Source organism: Trachypithecus francoisi, unplaced genomic scaffold (assembly GCF_009764315.1).
Source record: "Trachypithecus francoisi isolate TF-2019V2 unplaced genomic scaffold, Tfra_2.0 Lachesis_group12, whole genome shotgun sequence".
NCBI lineage: Eukaryota > Metazoa > Chordata > Mammalia > Primates > Cercopithecidae > Trachypithecus > Trachypithecus francoisi.
The window spans coordinates 7134722-7155333 of record NW_022681457.1 but is presented as its reverse complement, the minus strand read 5'-3'; the positions used below and the strand labels follow the sequence as shown (position 1 = coordinate 7155333).

General features: G+C 42.6%; 2 protein-coding genes across 10 annotated transcripts in view; both read left to right on the top strand.

The window, feature by feature from the left end:
• The first annotated feature begins 681 nt into the window (after nucleotides 1–681).
• ZNF615 (zinc finger protein 615) lies at nucleotides 682–13210 on the top strand. 9 transcript variants are annotated; one of them, XM_033224353.1, is made up of 6 exons: nucleotides 1366–1440; nucleotides 2264–2301; nucleotides 5820–6023; nucleotides 7430–7556; nucleotides 7824–7919; nucleotides 9726–13210. In XM_033224353.1, the coding sequence occupies exons 3-6, from the start codon at nucleotides 6009–6011 to the stop codon at nucleotides 11681–11683; spliced, it is 2196 nt and encodes a 731-aa protein (XP_033080244.1). In that variant the 5' UTR covers nucleotides 1366–1440; nucleotides 2264–2301; nucleotides 5820–6008; the 3' UTR covers nucleotides 11684–13210. The 9 variants fall into 9 exon arrangements, with proteins under 9 accessions (XP_033080243.1, XP_033080247.1, XP_033080244.1 ...); XM_033224359.1 differs by lacking the exon at nucleotides 1366–1440 and adding an exon at nucleotides 1447–1586 and having other exon boundaries at nucleotides 9726–12424; XM_033224358.1 differs by lacking the exon at nucleotides 1366–1440 and adding an exon at nucleotides 1447–1590 and having other exon boundaries at nucleotides 9726–12424.
• A 4298-nt stretch (nucleotides 13211–17508) lies between these two features.
• The window catches only part of ZNF350 (zinc finger protein 350), a 28656-nt gene continuing 25552 nt past the window's right edge, over nucleotides 17509–20612 (top strand). Inside the window, exons 1-2 of the transcript XR_004440507.1 lie at nucleotides 17509–17523; nucleotides 17860–17965. The gene's annotated coding sequence lies outside the window, so the exon portion shown is untranslated. The remainder of the gene's footprint in view (nucleotides 17524–17859; nucleotides 17966–20612) is intronic.

Below are 20612 nucleotides of genomic sequence, written 5' to 3'. Positions count from 1 at the left end.
GGTGTGGTGGCGCCCACCTGCAGTCCCAGCTACTCAGGAGACTAGGAGTTCCAAGTTACAGTGAGCTGTGATCTCCACAGGCACTCCAGACTGGGCAACAGAGTGGACCTTGCCTCAAAAGAGAGACAAAAAAGAAAAAAAAAAGAAAAAAAAATCTCACATACCGACGGTGAGGTGAGAATAGGAAATGGAACATGGACTTAACTCTGAAAAACAGTTTGATAATTTCTCTGTATATTCACATACTGGTATCTGTATCACACACACAAATTCACACAGGCATTTCCTTTCCCTTATTCTTCTAATACACGAGGTTTGGTTGGATTTATATTTACAATTCAGCATTACCATGACTTTGCGGATACTATTCGCAGTTGGCACACGTAGTATAACGTGATCTCTTTCTTAACCTTTCTTTTCTTTTTTCCTTTTTTTTTTTTTCCCCGAGACGGAGTTTCGCTCCTGTTGCCCAGGCTGGAGTGCAATGACGCCATCTCGGCCCACAGCAACCTCCGCCTCCTGGGTTCAACCGATTCTCCTGCCTCAGCCTCCCGTGTAGCTGGGATTACATGCATGCACCACCATGCCTGGCTAAGTTTGTATTTTTAGTAGACAGGGTTTCTCCATGTTGGTCAGACTCGTCTCGAACTCCCGACCACGGGTGATCCGCCCACCTTGGCCTCCCAAAGTGCTGGGATTACAGACGTGAGCCACCGTGCCCGGCTTCTTACCCAACCCTTCTTTCTCCCTGAAGTGGTCCTGTTCCCTTAATTTCTGGCCATTTCTCCTGAATCCTGCCCTCATATTTGGCTCCACCTGGGTCCCAGGCTCTCCCCTCCGCCTTGGGAACTATACTTTCTGGCTTTTACTGGCTTTTCCCCATGCCTTTCACCCAACATAAATTTGGCACGTTCCAACCGTTTTCATTACGTAGTCTGTGACTGCTACCCCTGTTCCGTCAGCGTAGCTAGCAGCCCCCTTCTGCGTTCAAAAGGCGCTTCAAGCCGCTTTGTGCTAGAAATCCGGAGGCCAAAGGGCGGAGGTGTCCCTTCTCGGCCGGTTCTCCTTTTCCTCACAAGGAACTGTTTCCTAACCTTTGTACAAAGTGTAAACATCGCGGCCATCTTAGCCTTCTATTCAGCTGGTGAAAGGGATTTACCTCCACGCCATTTTTGTCTTGTGTAAAGTGGAGGTTCTGTAGGGTTGAGGTCCCAGGATATGGGACAGTTTCAGTGCACTTTCATCTTCCCGGTCACCTCCGGTCACCAGCGCCAAAACGGCCCCTTTGCCTTGTGTACGTCAGATACTCAAAGATGGCGGCCCCCACGGCTACGAGGGCGCGGCCATCTTGCATCTGCGCAAACGCTAGGAACGCCTCCTACCCTCGGTAGGCAGTGAGGAGGCCGAGAGATGAGGCCAGAGACGACCAAGTTCTGGGAAGTAAGTTCAGTTACTGGGCGGTCGCTGTGGTGACGGGGGAGGAAATTCTGTCCGTGGCCGGGCGTGTTCGTCGACAGTGGTGATGGACCGATATCTGTCGGCGCCAGCGTTTGGCGACGCCAGTGGAATTTTTTCAGGAGCTTAGCGTGGGTGCGATTCCTATAGCAGGGGAACTATAAGAGGTCCGTGATAGGGTGTGTGTGCGTGTGTGTGTGTGTGTGTGTGTGTGTGTGATCGGGGTGCCTCTGGGACCAGTCACAGGGTCCTCGTGTGGTTTGTGGTTAAAGGTCTCTAGAGATCAGCTACTGTCACATTCTGTTGTCTTTGCTGTTGTCCTTTGGCGGGGCTCAGTGATTGCGAACTAGAGGGTTTGTTTTGTCAGCGAATCGGTTTATGGTTCAGGTTTGTTTGGGACTAAATGATTGAGGAACTGCCTTGGAGGTTAAGGTACGGGTTTCTGATCCAGGTTTTGGAATTAATCCGAGTGACGGTGGTGGTAGCGCTACAGATTCCGATGTGGGCTGCAACTCTGGAGGCCTGGGATCCGTGGCAGGTGGTGGGTTGAGCCCCAGCCCTGGCTGCTGGAACAGAATTGATGCTCCTTAGCATTCCCCTTCTGCCCAAGACCCTTCTCCACGACTGGTTTTTAAATCCCCTTTGGCACCCTCCATCACCCCTTGGTCTTGAATCCTCAGAAATGGAAGTTTTTGGCGAGATCAATCATCTAGCATACCTAAAAGTAGTATATTTTATATTTAAGATGCGGCTTCTACCTTTTGTCCTGCAAGTTGCCAGTGTCTTCCTCTTGAATATTTCTTTTCAGGTTCTTTCTGACACAAGTAATATAACATCTCTGCCATGGTAAGCTCGGTTACTCAAAGATAACCTTTGTCAAATTTTTAGAATATTTCAGTTTTAGACGTGTATGTTATGTGCTTAATATTCATAATTCAGATAAATTACATAAATGGTACTATTTTCTTTTTCATTTTATATTATGTAATAAACATTTACAAGTTGTTTTTACTGTTTGAGCCAGTGGTACTATAAGCGCATTCACATTAAGTTTATGCATACGATTGGATAGAAGTGAAATGTTTTAAAATGTTTAGGTATCGTTTTTAGGAACGTTTTATGATTACCCATTTATCCACGAATTTTGTTTTTCCTGCCTTTAATCTTCAATCTAGACTATTACTTTTATTGCAGTGTATTGCTTTCTGACTCCCCTTTCCTTATAATTTGTAACAAAAGATAAATTAATTTTAAATATTTACTTTATAATTGGTCATCTTAATTCTTAATATTACAATATTTTTCTCTCTGCCTAACATATTTTTATGTGAAAATTTTTGAACCTATGGAAATATTGAAAGAAGTTTGAAGTTACTACCAGTATGCATACCACCTAGCTTTTACCATTAACATTGTATTAGATCAGCTCTAGTGGTTTTCTAAGTATTCATCCATTCCTCTGTGAATCATTCCTTATTTGTTGTCGATTTTGGTATATTTCAAAGTAAGTTACAGACATAAGTACCATTCCTCTAAATAATTCTGTATATGATCAATTAGAACTATTCTACTAATAGCCTTTTTTTTTTTTTTTTTCTTTTGAGACAGAGTCTCACTGTGTCACCCAGTCTGGAGTGCAGTGGTGCTGTCTCCCAGTGGTGCTGGGATTACAGGCGTGAGCCACCGTGCTCAGCCACTAACAGCCTTTTAATTGCTTTCTTTATTTACTTAATAAAGAGGCATCTGATTTACAGATAATTTTGGTTAGGTATAAAGTGAAGTAAAAGTGGATTTTGAAGTGAAACAAACCTGGATTTTCAGTCCTGATTCTGCTTCTTGCTCATTGTGTGATTGGCATAACTTATGTCTCTTTCCTTGTTGGCCAAAAGAGGAGTTAAACATCTTTTCTCCACGGTTATTTCTGAGGATTATTTATGGTTTTGTCTTTTGTAAAATTTGTACGTATATTCATTTTTTCTCTCCCTTTCTCCCGCCTTGTTTCTCTTTTTTCTGTTAATGAAAACATTTAAAGCCATAAACTTATATTACTGAGCTACCATCAGCAATTTTATTTTAAATGTAGAATGCTAATATTTTTCTGATGTAAACCTGTGTTTTCCCCATGAAAAATCCAGTGAAGAAAGTAAAAGTGACCTGTCAGATGGCACACTTTTGCCAATATTACCTTTTCAGAAAGTTCTAGAAATGGGGTTTTGGGTTACCAGGGGTACCTTTATTGGCAATTTTCAATAGAATGTTAAATTATTCCCAGTGTTCTGCTATTAATAGTGACTCTTGATCTGTATATGCTTTAGGAGGATATAAGATTTTTCTATTTAAATTTTGCATCCAGCCACCTGACTAAAGGAATACAGACGTTTTAGGCAAATACTGATAATTTGCCCCTTATGTTCAAAAGTCATCTTTGATAATTTTTTTATACTGCATTCTACTGAGTAGCATTCTAGACCCAAATTCTCAACTCTGCCATTGTAATGTGACAATAGTCTGAGACGAGATGTCATGGAATGCATCTAGCTGTGTTCCCATAAGACTTTATTTACAAAACAGGTGGTCCAGGTCCTGGACACTATATTACTGACTTGATTTAGGTGACCATATGGCTTTTCTGCACTAATTCACAGTTGGGCAACTAGACCCATGGACTAAATCTCCCAGCACCTGTTTCTGTTAATAAAGTTTTGTTGGGACCTGGCCACAATCATTTGTCCGTTTTTTTGTACATGGGCATTTTTGAGCTACAGCGGTAGAGTTAAGTAGCTGCCATGGAAACCATAGACCTCTCTTTTAACGTGGAAATAATTTTTTAAAATTAGTTTTATTGCTGACACTATTGATTACAAATAACATATAAACTTATTTGTTAATGTTATGGTAATTAATATTTTATGCTCTTCTGCTATGCAGATATCTTAAAATACTTTCTCATTTGCCACCCTCCTACTTTATATGTTCTTATGGAATATTTTAACACTATATATGTAGAAACTTCCTGATATATTGTTTCATTATTATTTTTCCAGTCAATACTGATTTAGACTTTATTACTTACTTACCATTTTGTTGCTCTTCAGACCTTACTCCTCTGCTTACACTGGAGTCATCTTTCTTTTGCTTGAAGAATATCGATTAGGATTTGTTATAATATGTAATTCCTCAAGGATATTTTGCTGAGTATCCTTTATACATTTATACTTATAATACTTTGCAAGTATTAAGGTGTGGATGGCGGCGGGGTGCAGTGGCTCACGCCTGTAACCCCAGCACTTTGGGAGGTCGAGATGAGTGGATCACTTGAGGTCAGGAGTTCAAGACCAGCCTAGCCAACTTGGTGAAACCCTGTTTCTACTAAAAATACAAAAATTAGCTGGGCATGGTGGCATGCACCTGTAATCCCAGTTACTCGGGCGGCTGAAGCAGGAGAATCGTTTGAACCCAGAAGATGGAGGTTGCAGTGAACAGAGATCACACCACTGGAGTCTTACTCCAGCCTGGGCGACAGAGTGAGCGAGATTCCGTCTCAAAAAAAAAAAAAAAGTTAAAGATGTGGATGGTAATGAATAATTTAAATAAGATAGTGCTTATCAATTGCTTAGGACAATGTTCTCAAATTATAGTATATGCATCCTAGAATGTAAAAAGACCGGCCGGGCGCGGTGGCTCAAGCCTGTAATCCCAGCACTTTGGGAGGCCGAAATGGGCGGATCACAAGGTCAGGAGATCGAGACCATCCTGGCTAACACGGTGAAACCCCGTCTCTACTAAAAAATACAAAAAACTAGCCCGGCGAAGTGGTGGGTGCCTGTAGTCCCAGCTACTCAGGAGGCTGAGGCAGGAGAATGGCGTGAACCCAGGAGGCGGAGCTTGCAGTGAGCTGAGATCCGGCCACTGCACTCCAGCCCGGGTGACAGAGCAAGACTCCGTCTCAAAAAAAAAAAAAAAAAAAAAAGGAATGTAAAAAGACCTCTGGAAAAGGTAGATGGGTACACATGGTTTTAAAGACAAAATGTGTACATCTTAGCTGTCGATGTGACCTCTTTCCTAAAACTGATCTGCCTGAGGATTGCCCTCCTGCTGGGCATCACGTTGTGATGATTCTTTTTCCCACATTCTCTTTCACTTACTAGCAGTAATCATACCATGTCAACTTTATATAGAAGGGTGCTGTACCTCCCCTATACTCAGAATGTTATATTTCACTAGCCCAGATATAAAAGCTTCTGGAGCACTAAATAAAAGGACAGACAGATATTTGGGGGCCTTGATTTAAGGTGAGCATATAGGAACAGTGACAACATCTGGGCCTAAAAAGAATGTACCACTCAGAGTAATTTGCTCTTCAGCCCACAGGTGCTGAGAACAAGAGAAATCAAGTGAAGGAAGGAGGCAGAGTTTCCAAGACTTGGGTGTCATCGTTGCTGGGGACATCCTTGATTGGTGATTGAAGTTTCTGAACAGAAATTTAGAGCTGATTCAGAAGAGACAAATACAGAACGTCCAAGTTAGCAGTCATTTCCCAAATTTAGGAGACAATGATGCAGGCCCAGGTGACTTTCGGTTTGTTTTATTCCTTCCTTTATTCTCCATTGTATTTTTAAAGTCTTGTAAAAATCAAGGTAATTAATCAGAAAAGTATACATTGGAAATATCGGGACCTGGAGAAATCTGGGCAAAGAAGGATCAGGGATATATTATTCATAGGATTCGTACTACATGATTCATGTTGGAATGTGTGACTGTGTGGGACCCCATAGGTTACATTGACTGTAAACTTGCCTCTAGTATCTCTGACAGCTATACAAGAGGATCATGGTAAGTTACATCAGCTGTGAGAAAGCGGACCAGTTTCTTGAGGGATGTTAATGTTTCATGGCATATAATTCTGAGACTCAATACATCTTTGATAGTTCTTCACAAAGGTGTTGTGGTAGTTGGTGTTCTTAACTGCAGCCTTCTCATAAATACAAAAGTAGATTTCTTGTAGCTGTTCCTTCATTGTGTTTAATGTTATTAACGCTAATAACATACACATACATATGAATTTGTGTGGATACATGTGTCTACATATATATTCTAAGGATTTTTTTTTTCCAAATTTGCTTAATCATGGCCGGGCGCTGTGGCTCATGCCTGTAATCCCAGCACTTTGGAAGGCCGAGGCGGGTGGATCACCTGAGGTCAGGAGTATGAGACCAGCCTGGCCAACATGGCGAAACCTCATGTCTACTAAAAATACAAAAATTAGCCAGGTGTGGTGATGTGCGCCTGTAATCCCAGCTACTAGGGAGACTGAGGCAGGACAATTGCTTGAACCCAGGAGGCAGAAGTTGCAGTGAGCTGAGATTGTGCCACTGCACTCCAGTCTGGGCAACAGAGTAAGACTCTATCTCAAAAAAACAAAACAAGCAAACAAAAAAATAAATTTGCTTAATCATCTAATAATCTTTGTGCTTTATACATGTTTTATATAGTTTATTTTATTTCATTCAGAATAAAATAATAATATGGTTAACTATATTAACCATAGTTATTTAGTATGCATTGTCTAGTGATAGTGGCATCTGCCATGTCTTCATTACAGAGTTTGATATTGGCCTGAAAGCTCACAGTGAATTTAAGAATCTGTATCATTCATCTACTTGTAATTGGCATATACTTATAACTAGTTTGGTATTGGGAAATAGATGTTATATATTGTAGATGTTCTTTCATTAGCAAGAGGATTGGATAGCTGTGTATTACAGACATTTCTTTGACTTTTCAACGTTGTTGAATGAATGGATGACTGCACAATTACAGAATATTTTACTAGGATTCTTATTCTGTCACAATGTACTGAGAAAAAACCCCACCAGCTTCCTATATGGGGAAAATGAGCAGAATGACTTCCTTGACATTCTTTTCCTATGACCAAAAGAATATCACTTCATTAAACAGGAGTGTGTTATTATAGGAATCCCTAACACTGGAGGATGTGGCTGTGGACTTCACCTGGGAGGAGTGGCAGTTCCTCAGCCCTGCTCAGAAGGACCTGTACCGGGACGTGATGTTGGAGAACTACAGCAACCTGGTGGCAGTGGGTGAGGACAGCTGCCCTGTGTCACTCAGATGGTGCCCAGTCAGTGGCCTTCCTTTCTCAGCTGCTTACCTGCAGTACTCCGAAGTGGTGGATTCTCACATCATTCTCTTGCCCCACGCAAGAGAGTATAATCTACCTTCTTGTGACAGAAAAGCCTTGATGTTACAGATTTGACACCTGTGTAGTTCTTAAAATGTAGCACTCTCCTTTTTCAACATTGCCAGCCCCATTCGATTTGTCTAAATCTTCTGTCATTTCCCATGAACAGGGTATCAAGCCAGCAAACCAGATGCACTATCCAAGTTGGAACAAGGAGAAGAACCTTGCACAACAGAAGATGAAATCTACACTCGAATCTGTTGTGGTGAGTGAGAGGACCAGCAGGTGGACAGCCACAGACATCATGTTCTGCTCACACAGAGCAGACGTCAAAGCAGTGAGGGCATCTGAAGACACAGCAACAGCCCCTCCATGACTCCTTCTTCCCAGAAAGAGCTCTTTTTTGTTGTAGTGTGGAAAATATGCCCTACTTTCTTTCTTTTTTTTTTTTTTTGGAAATGGAGACTTGCTCTGTCACCAGACTGGAGTGTAGTGGCACGATCTTGGCTCACTGCAACCTCTGCCTCCTGGGTTCAAGGGATTCTCCTGCCTCAGCCTCCCGAGTAACTGGGACTACAGGCACGTGCCACCTGCCCAGCTAATTTTTGTATTTTTAGTAGAAATGGGGTTTCACCATATTGGTCTTGATCTCTTGACCTCATGATCTGCCCGCCTTGGCCTCCCAAAGTGCTGAGATTAGAGGCGTGAGCCACCATGCCCGGCCCCCACTTTTTTTTCCTTGAGATTTCGTCTTTGTTTATTTTATACATATCTTGTTTTTGTCTACATAATTATCTTCTTTTTTTTTTTTTTTTTTTTTTTTTTTGAGACGGAGTCTCGCTCTGTCGCCCAGGCTGGAGTGCAGTGGCCGGATCTCAGCTCACTGCAAGCTCTGCTCCCGGGTTTATGCCATTCTCCTGCCTCAGCCTCCCGAGTAGCTGGGACTACAGGCACCCGCCACCTCGCCCGGCTAGTTTTTGTATTTTTAGTAGAGACGGGGTTTCACCGTGTTAGCCAGGATGGTCTCGATCTCCTGACCTCGTGATCCGCCCGTCTCGGCCTCCCAAAGTGCTGGGATGACAGGCTTGAGCCACCGCGCCCGGCCATAATTATCTTCTTAGGATTTTCAAATCTGCTTTTTCTCATCCACTGTCACTCTGTCTCTGCTTGTGTATTACCTCTCTTGCTATGAAATTCCACTTTCCAGGACTCTCCAGAAAGAGACACCTTTGCACTCATGACTTTTTTCTGACTACTGCATCTTCCTGCCCTAGTAGGAAAATAATAATTTTCCTTCATTATTCCCACTCTGGGAATCATTATTCTCCCTCATTTTCTCCACTCTGGATGCTGTGCCTATGATAACCTGGTCTCTAATTGGCATCTATGTGATTCTTAAGTTCTCTTATTCCTCCTATACTGAATACTGAGTTTCTCCATACTTTTTTTTTTTTTTTTTTGGAAACAAGGTCTCATCTGTCACCCAGGCTCACTGCAGCCTTGACATCCTGGGCTCAAGCGATCCTCCCACCTCAGCCTGAAAGCTTGCACCTAGTTTCAGACTCAGTATGCCTGCACCCAGGTTATTAAAAAGCTTTATTGCTTACACACAAAAAACAAATACATAAAATAGGGTTTCACTAAAGAGTCACCTCACACCAAGGCAGTTTTTAAAAATAGTTTGGCCGGGCGTGGTGGCTCAAGCCTGTAATCCCAGTACTTTGGGAGGCCGAGGCGGGTGGATCACGAGGTCAGGAGATCGAGACCATCCTGACTAACCCGGTGAAACCCCGTCTCTACTAAAAAAAAAAATACCAAAAACTAGCCGGGCGAGGTGGCGGGCGCCTGTAGTCCCAGCTACTCGGGAGGCTGAGGCAGGAGAATGGTGTAAACCCGGGAGGCGGAGCTTGCAGTGAGCTGAGATCCGGCCACTGCACTCCAGCCCAGGCGACAGAGCGAGACTCCGTCTCAAAAAAAAAAATAAAAATAAAAAATAAAAAAATAAAAATAGTTTAAATAGTTTATTTCAAAACAAGAAGATGGAGTGATTGACTGTTCTCTTCTTTCCTAGAAATCAGGAAAATTGATGATCCTCTGCAGCATCACTTGCAAAATCAAAGAATTCAGAAGAGTGTGAAACAATGCTATGAACAGAATATGTTTGGAAATAGTGTTAATCAGAACAAAAGTCATCTCCTGCTGAAGCAAGATCCTGATGCCTTTGACTTACATGAAAAACCTTTAAAATCGAATTTAAGTTTTGAAAACCAGAAAAGGAGCTGTGGCCTAAAGAACTCTGCTGAGTTTAATGGAGATGGGAAATCCCTTTTTCATGCTAACCATAAGCAATTTTATGCTGAAATGAAGTTTCCTGCAATTGCAAAACCTATTAATAAGTCCCAGGTCGTTAAGCAACAGAGAACTCATGACATAGAGAATGCCCATGTATGCAGTGAATGTGGGAAAGCCTTCCTCAAGTTGTCTCAGTTTACTGATCATCAGAGAGTACACACTGGAGAAAAACCTCATGTATGCAGTATATGTGGGAAAGCTTTCTCCAGAAAATCCAGGCTAATGGACCATCAGAGAACTCATACAGGACTGAAACATTATGAATGCACTGAATGTGACAAAACTTTCCTCAAGAAATCACAGCTCAATATACATCAGAAAACTCATATGGGAGAGAAACCTTACACATGTAGTGAATGTGGGAAAGCCTTCATCAAGAAGTGTCGGCTCATTTATCATCAACGAACTCATACAGGAGAGAAACCCCATGGATGCAGTGTATGTGGGAAGGCCTTCTCTACAAAGTTCAGTCTCACTACACATCAGAAAACTCATACAGGAGAAAAACCTTATATATGTAGTGAATGTGGAAAAGGCTTCATTGAGAAGAGGCGTCTTACTGCACATCATCGAACTCATACTGGTGAGAAACCCTTTATATGCGATAAATGTGGGAAAGGCTTCACCTTGAAGAACAGTCTTATCACACATCAGCAAACTCATACAGAAGAGAAATTATATACATGCAGTGAATGTGGAAAAGGCTTTTCAATGAAGCACTGTCTCATGGTACATCAACGAACTCATACTGGAGAGAAACCTTATAAATGCAATGAGTGTGGAAAGGGCTTTGCCTTAAAGAGCCCACTCATCAGACATCAGCGAACACATACTGGAGAGAAACCCTATGTATGCACCGAATGTCGAAAAGGTTTCACCATGAAGAGTGACCTCATTGTACATCAACGAACTCATACTGCAGAGAAGCCATATACATGCAATGATTGTGGAAAAGGTTTCACTGTGAAGAGCCGCCTTATTGTGCACCACCGAACTCATACTGGAGAAAAACCCTATGTATGTGGTGAGTGTGGAAAAGGCTTTCCAGCAAAGATCCGGCTAATGGGACATCAACGAACTCATACAGGAGAGAAACCTTATATTTGCAATGAGTGTGGAAAAGGCTTCACTGAGAAGAGTCATCTCAATGTACATCGGCGCACTCATACAGGAGAGAAACCCTATGTATGCAGTGAATGTGGCAAAGGCTTAACTGGCAAAAGCATGCTCATTGCACATCAGCGAACTCATACTGGGGAGAAACCTTATATATGCAATGAATGTGGAAAGGGCTTCACCATGAAGAGTACTCTTGGTATACATCAGCAAACTCATACTGGAGAGAAGCCATACAAATGCAATGAATGTGATAAAACCTTCAGGAAGAAGACATGCCTCATACAACATCAGCGATTTCACACAGGAAAGACTTCCTTTGCATGCACTGAATGTGGAAACTTCTCTTTGCGCAAAAATGATCTTATTACACATCAGAGAATTCACACGGGAGAGAAACCGTACAAATGCAGTGACTGTGGGAAAGCCTTCACTACAAAGTCAGGGCTCAATGTTCATCAAAGAAAACATACAGGAGAGAGGCCCTATGGATGTAGCGATTGTGGGAAAGCTTTTGCCTACTTGTCTATCCTTGTTAAACACAAGAGAGTTCACAGGTAGTCATTTTGGGAAAGCCCCTTGCCAGATATAGGCCCTCAAGATATCTGCAAAGAAGAGTAATTTCGTGAATGCAGACTATGTTTGTTTGTTTAGTGATCAATTACCTCATATTTTGTGTCAGAGAAAACAGTACAAAACATTTGAGAAAATATTTTAGGACATTATGTCTAAAAATTGTATACTGAGAAAAACGCTATGAATGTGGCAGACTATGAAAACCTTTGGTGGGAAGATAAACCCCCTCAGAAGTGATCATAGATCATGAATAAACTACTAATTGGTGGAAATGTAATAATTATAGGAAAGTCTTTGCCCAAAAATAAAACCTCAATAGATTGAGAGAGTTCACACTGGAGAAATACTTTCCTCTGGCAGTGAATATGGCAGGGTTTTCAATAAAATGTTTTGCCTCATCATGTGCCAGGAAATAATGCAGAAAATAACTTATGAAAACATTCAATGTACAAGACTTTCAGGAAAGTATCAGAGTACTTAATGCAAGAAAGAAGCCTTGGCAAAATGATGGATGACAGCTTTCTGTCACACTTCTAACCTTAGAAGATAATAGCCTTGTGTGCATTTGGGAACAGGATACCTTGAGCCATATTCCTAGTTGCCTTGTCACTGATTTTATACATTTTAAATTGTGACTTCCTGTAATCATGAATTAAAATTTAATATTGTATACAATATATGAATATTTTTTGCCTGCCTCATTTTGTTATATGATTAACTCCTGCATTTCTTTGGTTCTAAGTTTGTGTTATTTCAGAATAACTGAAGTACTTCAGAATGAAACTGGATACAGTATATTCAATTCATAAGTGTAATTGAACATACTTGAATGTGTTTAAGTTTATAAGTAACATCAGGTGTTATGAAATTAATATAAATAAGATGTTTTTGTAAGTTTTTATTTTGAAATAAGTTTAGATTCACAAAATCTTACCAAAATATTCCAGGATTCTTGAATGCCCTTAACCCAGCTTCTTCCAAAGATAACACCTTACATAAGCATAGTTCATTACCAAATACAGGAAAGTGAAATTGTTACAATACTGTTAACTACAGAATTTATTTAGAAATCACCAGTTTTAACATGCGTGCATTTTTGTTTGGTTTTTATATGTAGCTTTAAGAAATCTTATCACATATATTGATTCATGTCACCACCTCCACAATCGAGATTCAGAATTTTGCATCAGTGCAAACTCCCTCATGCTACCTTTTTATAGTCACAACCTCTCCTCAACCCTAACCCTTGGCAATCAGAAATCTTTTCATCTTTAGTTTTGTCATTGGTAGCATGTTATAAAAATATAGCATGTACCCTTTTGGTATTGGCTATTTGACCTAAAGCAAATTAACCTGAAATCCATCCAAATTGTTTTGTGTATCATTGTTTTATTTTTATTGGTGACTAATAATCTATGATATGAATATACCACAATTTGTTTATTCACCCACTGAAAGACTTTAGGGTGGTTTCCAGTTTTTCTTATTTTCACAAATAAAAATCCTATGAACATTTGTGCACACAGGCTTTGTGTGAGCACAGTTTTTCATTTCTCTAGGATAATTACTGAAAAGTATGATTCATGGGTCATAAGGTAAGTGTGTGTTTACCTTTGTAAGACACTAACCAGAGTGGTGTTTCATTGCTCACCAGCAATATATACAGAGGTTCAGTTGCTCCGCATTCTTCCACTTGATGCTGTCGTATTTTTTTTGTTTTGTATTCTTTTGTTTTTGAGATGGAGTCTTGCTCTGTCCCCTATTCTAGAGTGCAGTGGTACAATCTTGACTCGCTGCAACCTCCGTCTCCCAGGTTCAAGTGATTCTCCTGCCTTAGCCTCCCAAGTAGCTGGGATTACAGGCACGTGCCACCAAGTGCAGCTAATTTTTGTATTTTTAGTAGAGACAGGGTTTCACCATGTGGGCCAGGATGGTCTCGATCTCCTGACCTCGTGATCTGGCCACCTCGGCCTCCCAAAGTGCTGGGATTACAGGTGTGAGCCACCACACCCAGCCAGTTTTGCTTTTAATGTTTAGCAATATGATCCATTTAAATTGATCTTTGTATACAGGGTAAGGGTTAATTTAAAGTTCAGCCTGTGGTTGCCCAGTTGATTCAACAGTATTGAAAACACTGTCCTCTTTCCATTAAATTGATTTTGAACATTTGTAAAAATCAGTTGCCTGTTCTTGTGTCCGTTTCTTGACTCTATTTTGTTGATGTGCGTGTCTATCACTCCACTAATAATACCATATAACACATATTGTGATTTTAGTCATAAAATGGAGTAGTTAGAGTCTACCAGCTTTATTTTTCTTTTTCAAAATAGTTTTGTTTATTCTAGTTTCTTTGCTTTTCTGTATAAATTTTAAGTATAAGCTTGTTTATATCCACAAAAAGTCCTTTGGGAGTTTTATTGAGATTGCATTGAATGTATAATCAAAGTTGGTTTATTTGCCATCTTTACTATGTTGAATCTTCCAACCAGTTATGTCTCTCCACTTAATTAGACTTTCCTTGCTGTTTTTTTTTTTAAGTCAGTGTTTCTGAATTTATAGCATATACATTATTTATGTTTTGGTAAATATTTAAGTGGATCATATTTTTGCAGTGATTTTTTAATTTTTTAATTTTTTTTGGAGATGGATTCTCACTCTGACGCCCAGGCTGGAGTGCAGTGGCATGATCTCGGCTCACTGCAAGCTCCGCCTCCTGGGTTCACGCCATTATCCTGCCTCAGTCTCCGAAGTAGCTGGGACTACAGGCACCCGCCACCACATCTGGCTAATTTTTTTTGTATTTTTAGTAGAGACGGGGTTTCACCGTGTTAGGCAGGCTGATCTCTATCTCCTGACCTTGTGATCCGCCTGCCTCGGCCTCCCAGAGTACTGGGATTACAGGCGTGAGCCACTGTGCCTGGCCTGCCGTTATTTTATACTGTTTGTGATAGAGCCTCATTCTGTTGCCCAGGCTGGAGCGCAGTGGTGCAGTCTGGGTTCACTGCAACTTGCGCCTCCCAGGTTCAAGTGATCCTCCTGCTTATCTTCCCAACTAGCTGCGACTACAGGCATGCACCAACACACCTGGCTAATTTTTGTATTTTTTTTTTTAGAGATGAGGTTTCACTATGTTGCCTAGGCTGGTCTCGAACTCTGGGCTCAAGTGATCTGCCCACCTCAGCCTCCTAAAGTGCTGAGATTACAGGTGTGAGCCACTGCTCCTGGCCATAATTTTGGAGCTATTGCAAATATTCTTGTGTTCATAATTTAGCTTCCAATTGTTCATTGTTATTCTTTAGAAATAACATTTATTTGAGTGAGTGTTGACTTTTTACCTTATGACTGCTAAACTCACTTGTCTAGTTCTGTAGACTCCTTGGGATTATATTTATATAATCATGTCTTCTGTGAAGACAAGCAGTGATAATTCTGCGTTCCAGTGTTTTCCTTTTCTTACCTTTCTTCACGGGCTAGGGCTTCCACTCTATTAAATAGGTACAGTAAGAGTGGACATTTTGGCCATGTTTGCAATTTTAGGGGAGAAGTATTCAGTCTTTTTAAAAATATGTTAGCTATAGAATCTTTTTTACATAGTTTTTTTTTCTTAACCAGGTTCAGGAAGTTCCTTTGTAATCCTAAAATTTTAGCTATTATTTCTTAAAATATTCTTTGTTAACTTTTTTCTTGTGATTCCTATCTGGCCTGGGTGTTGTGGCTCATGCCTGTAATCCTAACACTTTGAGAGGCTAAGACAGGAGGATTGCTTGATAATCAGGAGTCTGAGAGCAGCCTCAGCAAAATAGCAAAACTCCAGCTCTATTTAAAAAAAATAAAATAGTACAGGCCGGGCGCGGTGGCTCAAGCCTGTAATCCCAGCACTTTGGGAGGCTGAGACGGGCGGATCACGAGGTCAGGAGATCGAGACCATCCTGGCTAACACGGTGAAACCCCGTCTCTAATAAAAAAAAAAAAAAAAAAAAATACGGCCGGGCGCGGTGGCTCAAGCCTGTAATCCCAGCACTTTGGGAGGCCGAGGCGGGCGGATCACGAGGTCAGGAGATCGAGACCATCCTGGCTAACACGGTGAAACCCCGTCTCTACTAAAAATACAAAAACTAGCCGGGCGAGGTGGCGGGCGCCTGTAGTCCCAGCTACTCGGGAGGCTGAGGCAGGAGAATGGCGTAAACCCAGGAGGCGGAGCTTGCAGTGAGCTGAGATCCGGCCACTGCACTCCAGTCCGGGCGACAGAGCGAGACTCCGCCTCAAAAAAAAAAAAAAAAAAAAAAAAAATACAAAAACTAGCCGGGCGAGGTGGCGGGCGCCTGTAGTCCCAGCTACTCGGGAGGCTGAGGCAGGAGAATGGCCTAAACCCGGGAGGCGGAGCTTGCAGTGAGCTGAGGTCCGGCCACTGCACTCCAGCCTGGGCGACAGAGCGAGACTCCGTCTCAAAAAAATAAAATAAAATAAAATAAAATAAAATAGTACATCTGATGTCTTACAAGTATTTAAAACTTTTCTTCTTTTCTTGCTGGTGGATAATTTTGCTCTTCAAGTTTGCTCAACGTTTCTTCTGACATTGCAATCTGCTGGTGATGTTATCGTGTGAATTTTTAATTGTTACCGTATTTTTCAGCACGAACATTTATATTGGATTCTTTATTATATTTTCAATGTCTTTATTGAGATTTTCCTTTATGGGATTATTGCCATATTTTCCTTTAAACACTTAAATATGTCCAAAATATTTTCCTTTATGTTTTTTAATATATTTATCATACTGGTTTGCAGCTGTTGTCCGCTATTCTTCACTAGGGCGGACTCAGAGTTTTTTTTTTTTTTTTTTTTTGAGACGGAGTCTCGCTCTGTCGCCCAGGCTGGAGTGCAGTGGCCAGATCTCAGCTCACTGCAAGCTCCGCCTCCCGGGTTTACGCCATTCTCCTGCCTCAGCCTCCCGAGTAGCTGGGACTACAGGCGCCGCCACCTCGCCCAGCTAGTTTTTTTTTTTGTATTTTTTAGTAGAGACGGGGTTTCACCATGTTAGCCAGGATGGTCTCGATCTCCTGACCTCGTGAATCCGCCCGTCTCGGCCTCCCAAAGTGCTGGGATTACAGGCTTGAGCCACCGCGCCCGGCCATCAGAGTTAGTTTTAATGACTGTTTTGTTTTCGGAGTATTAATGACTCTTGGCTGTTTAATTGCAAATATGTTATTTTTGCTGCTGTTGGAACCTGAACATTTTGCATCTTCAACTCCTTTTTCCTTTTACTACTAAAATTCACAGCACATCCAGTAAGACCTGAACAGGACTGAAACCTTCAGTGTTTTTGTTGTGGCCGCCCCAGTGACATCTTGGCTTGTACAAACCTCATCCAGCCAGTTGTCTGCAGTTTCTTCTGTTTTATGGACCCTGGACTTTCTGTAAGATGGTGGTTCCCGTGGTGCTCCTGCCAAACGGCTCAGGGATGCAGCCATCTTTCCATTTTCCTCCTTAGATAGTTTCTGGCCTCTGAAAACCTACGCAGTTAGCGCAGTGTCGTGACAGTCTCTTGTAAGGAGGAAGGGAGGGTACTGGAGTCCCCCAAAAACATTTGCATTTCTTCCCACCTCCTTGAGCCATGGCAGCCGTTACGGTCACTCCCATCAGAAATGACATAATATGCTCTATGAGGTAAAACAGCTATGTTACCTCATATAAAATGTTCAAAGCCAGAACCTGGACTTTGGGAAATGTCCCATATCCCTCTCCGGAAGCCCGCCTCCCAGCCTCTCGGTGTTCTTAGAGATGGCAAAGGATGGGGTTGCAGCACCAGAATTCCAGAATGGGAAGTAAGTTCTGATATGTGTTCGGCCTTTGGTAGCTGCTACTGTCGCCTTGAGAGCCTGATGCAGCATGTGAATCCGGATGGGGAGCTTGTGGGGACCACGAAGTGGAAATGCATGTGAATGTCCGTTTTCAGGGGTTTTATTTCAGTTTAGTGAGCGAGGAATATGGGTGTGAGAAAGGGACCCTTGGGAGGTCGAAGGTTAAGGTTTAGTTTTAAGAGTTTAATGACTGAGGGTCCCACGGACAGAACTTGGGGTCTATATGTTCACTCTTCATGGGTCTCAGTAATTGAAAACTGGATGGAAAGTGTCTCTCAGTGAATGCTGTTTTTTGCTCAGGTTTGCAATTTAATGTGGGGCCCAGACACAGAGAAGCCGGAGCTAGGAAAAGGAGTGGCGTGAATGAAAGGTCTAGGGGAAGGAGTGTCAAAGGAGTGCCTCTGTGGTGAGTTTTAAATTGAATTTGAAGGCAATTTTATTTCGGGGAAGACGGGGCTTGTCTGTGTTTGAGAATGTAATGAGGCTGGAGGCTTTGAGGTGTGCAGTTGAAGGTTAGTGGTTGCTTTGAGACTAACTGGATGCTGGAAACACTTCCTGTCAGTCTTCCAAGTCCAAATCTGTCCTGAAGGTTTCTATTAAAAAACTTTGTCTTCCTACATCCACTCTTCTCATTGCACCCATAAAAATCAGAGTGGTTCAGGGTGACGAAGTGGTGTCTTTACCGAGGAGTCTTGCTCTGTCACCCAGGCTGGGGTGCAGTGGCGCGATCTCGGCTCGCTGAAACCTCCGCCTCCCGGGTTCACGCAATTCTCCTGCCTCAGGCTCCCGAGTAGCTGGAATTACAGGCGCACACCACCGCGTCCAGGTAATTTTTGTATTTTTAGTAGAGACGGGTTTCGCCATGTTGGCCAGGCTGGTCTTGAACTCCTGACCTCAGATGATCCGCCTGCCTTGGCCTCCCAAAGTGCTGAGATTACAGGTGTGAGCCACCGTGCCCCACCTCACTTTCTTCAATGTTGTGTTTAGAAGCACAAAGTTAGAAAAAAATTAGGCCGGGCGCGGTGGCTCAACCCTGTAATCCCAGCACTTTGGGAGGCTGAGACGGGCGGATCACGAGGTCAGGAGATCGAGACCATCCTGGCTAACACGGTGAAACCCCGTCTCTACTAAAAAAAAAAAATACAAAAAATTAGCCGGGCGAGATGGCGGGCGCCTGTAATACCAGCTACTGGGGAGGCTGAGGCGAGAGAATGGCGTAAACCCGGAGGCGGAGCTTGCAGTGAGCTGAGATCCGGCCACTGCACTCCAGCCTGGGCGACAGAGCGAGACTCCGTCTCAACAAAAAAAAAAAAAAAAAAAATTAAGTCCACTTTATTAATTTTATTTCGTTTTATGGCTCATCCTTTACTCTCGTCTCAGAATTAACCCACGTTCATGAAGATTATCTCCCTTTTTCTTCTCTAACTTTTATACTTTTACCTCTTAAACTTAGATCAATGATCTATTTTAAGTTAACTTTTGTGTATGGTTTAAGGGTCTTAACTCATTTTTCTGCATGTGGATATCCAGTTATCCCAGTGCCGCTTGTTGAAAAGACTATCCTTATTGAATTGTCTTGGCACTTTTGTGCCAAGTCGCCCAGGCTGGAGTGTAGTGGCCAGATCGCAGCTCACTGCAAGCTCCGCCTCCCGGGTTCACGCCATTCTCCTGCCTCAGCCTCCCGAGTAGCTGGGACTACAGGCGCCCGCCACCTCGCCCGGCTAGTTTTTTTTTGTATTTTAGTAGAGACGGGGTTTCACTGTGTTAGCCAGGATGGTCTCCATCTCCTGACCTCGTGATCCGCCCGTCTCGGCCTCCCAAAGTGCTGGGATTACAGGCTTGAGCCACCGCGCCCGGCCTGCTCTTAATATTTTTATACTCTCAATTCTGGTTCTGCTCTTCCCATTGGCACCTTTACTAAAAGTGACCTTTCTAGGAGGCCCAACCCCAATCATAGGTGCCTCCTCTTTTCCTTTAGTCTGTCATGACCAGGCTTACATCATAACTCCTTCTTGAAATCTCTTCTTTCTTTTCTTCTTTCTTCTTCCTTCCTTTCTTTCTTCTTCCTCTTCTTTCTTCTTCCTTCTTCTTCTTCTTCCTCTTCCTCTTCCTCTTCTTCTTCTTCTTTAAATAATAATTATGTTTTCTAGGCCAGGCGTGGTGGCTCACGCCTGTAATCCCAGCACTTTGGGAGGCTGAAGCAGGCAGATCACGAGGTCAGGAGATCGAGACCATCATGGCCAACATGGTGAAACCCCGTCTCTACTAAAAATACAAAAATTAGCCGGGTATGGTGGCGCTTGCCTGTAATCCCAGCTACTAGGGGGGCTGAGGCAGGAGAATCGCTTGAACCGGGAAGGCAGAGGTTGCAGTGAGCCCAGATCTTGCCATTGAACTCCAGCCTGAGGACAGAGCAAGACTCCACCTCAAGAAAACTATACTTATTTTTTCTTTCTTCACCCCCACCCCGAATACTTACTATTTTTCTGTTCTTTTTTTTTTTTTTTTTTTTTTTTTTGAGACGGAGTCTCGCTCTGTCGCCCAGGCTGGAGTGCAGTGGCCGGATCTCAGCTCACTGCAAGCTCCGCCTCCCGGGTTCACGCCATTCTCCTGCCTCAGCCTCCTGAATAGCTGGGACTACAGGCGCCCGCCACCTCGCCCGGCTAGTTTTTTGTATTTTTTAGTAGAGACGGGGTTTCACCCTGTTAGCCAGGATGGTCTCGATCTCCTGACTTCGTGATCCGCCCGTCTCGGCCTCCCAAAGTGCTGGGATTACAGGCTTGAGCCACCGCGCCCGGCCTATTTTTCTGTTCTTAAAAACCTCTTCCTGCAAGCTGTTTTTCGCCAGACGCTTTCCCGTGGGTGTTTGCCTACCTGATGTGTTGCCTTTTCCCTTTCTACCTGATACATTAGCTTTTCCATTTCCAATTCATTCTCTGTAGGTATACACCTGGCTGCACTGTTACTTGTTTTTTTCAAAACCTTTTTTTTTTTTTTTTAATTTAACCAAGTGGATGGCAAAGTGCTAAAGGAAATTTAGCTTGCCCCATATT

Coding starts and splice junctions, on each gene's coding strand:
- ZNF615 (XM_033224352.1), top strand. CDS start 1,411: ATGAGGCCAGAGACGACCAAGTTCTGGGAA. Junction 1,441..7,429: donor AGACGACCAAGTTCTGGGAA/GTAAGTTCAGTT, acceptor GTGTTATTATAG/GAATCCCTAACACTGGAGGA. Junction 7,557..7,823: donor CAGCAACCTGGTGGCAGTGG/GTGAGGACAGCT, acceptor TCCCATGAACAG/GGTATCAAGCCAGCAAACCA.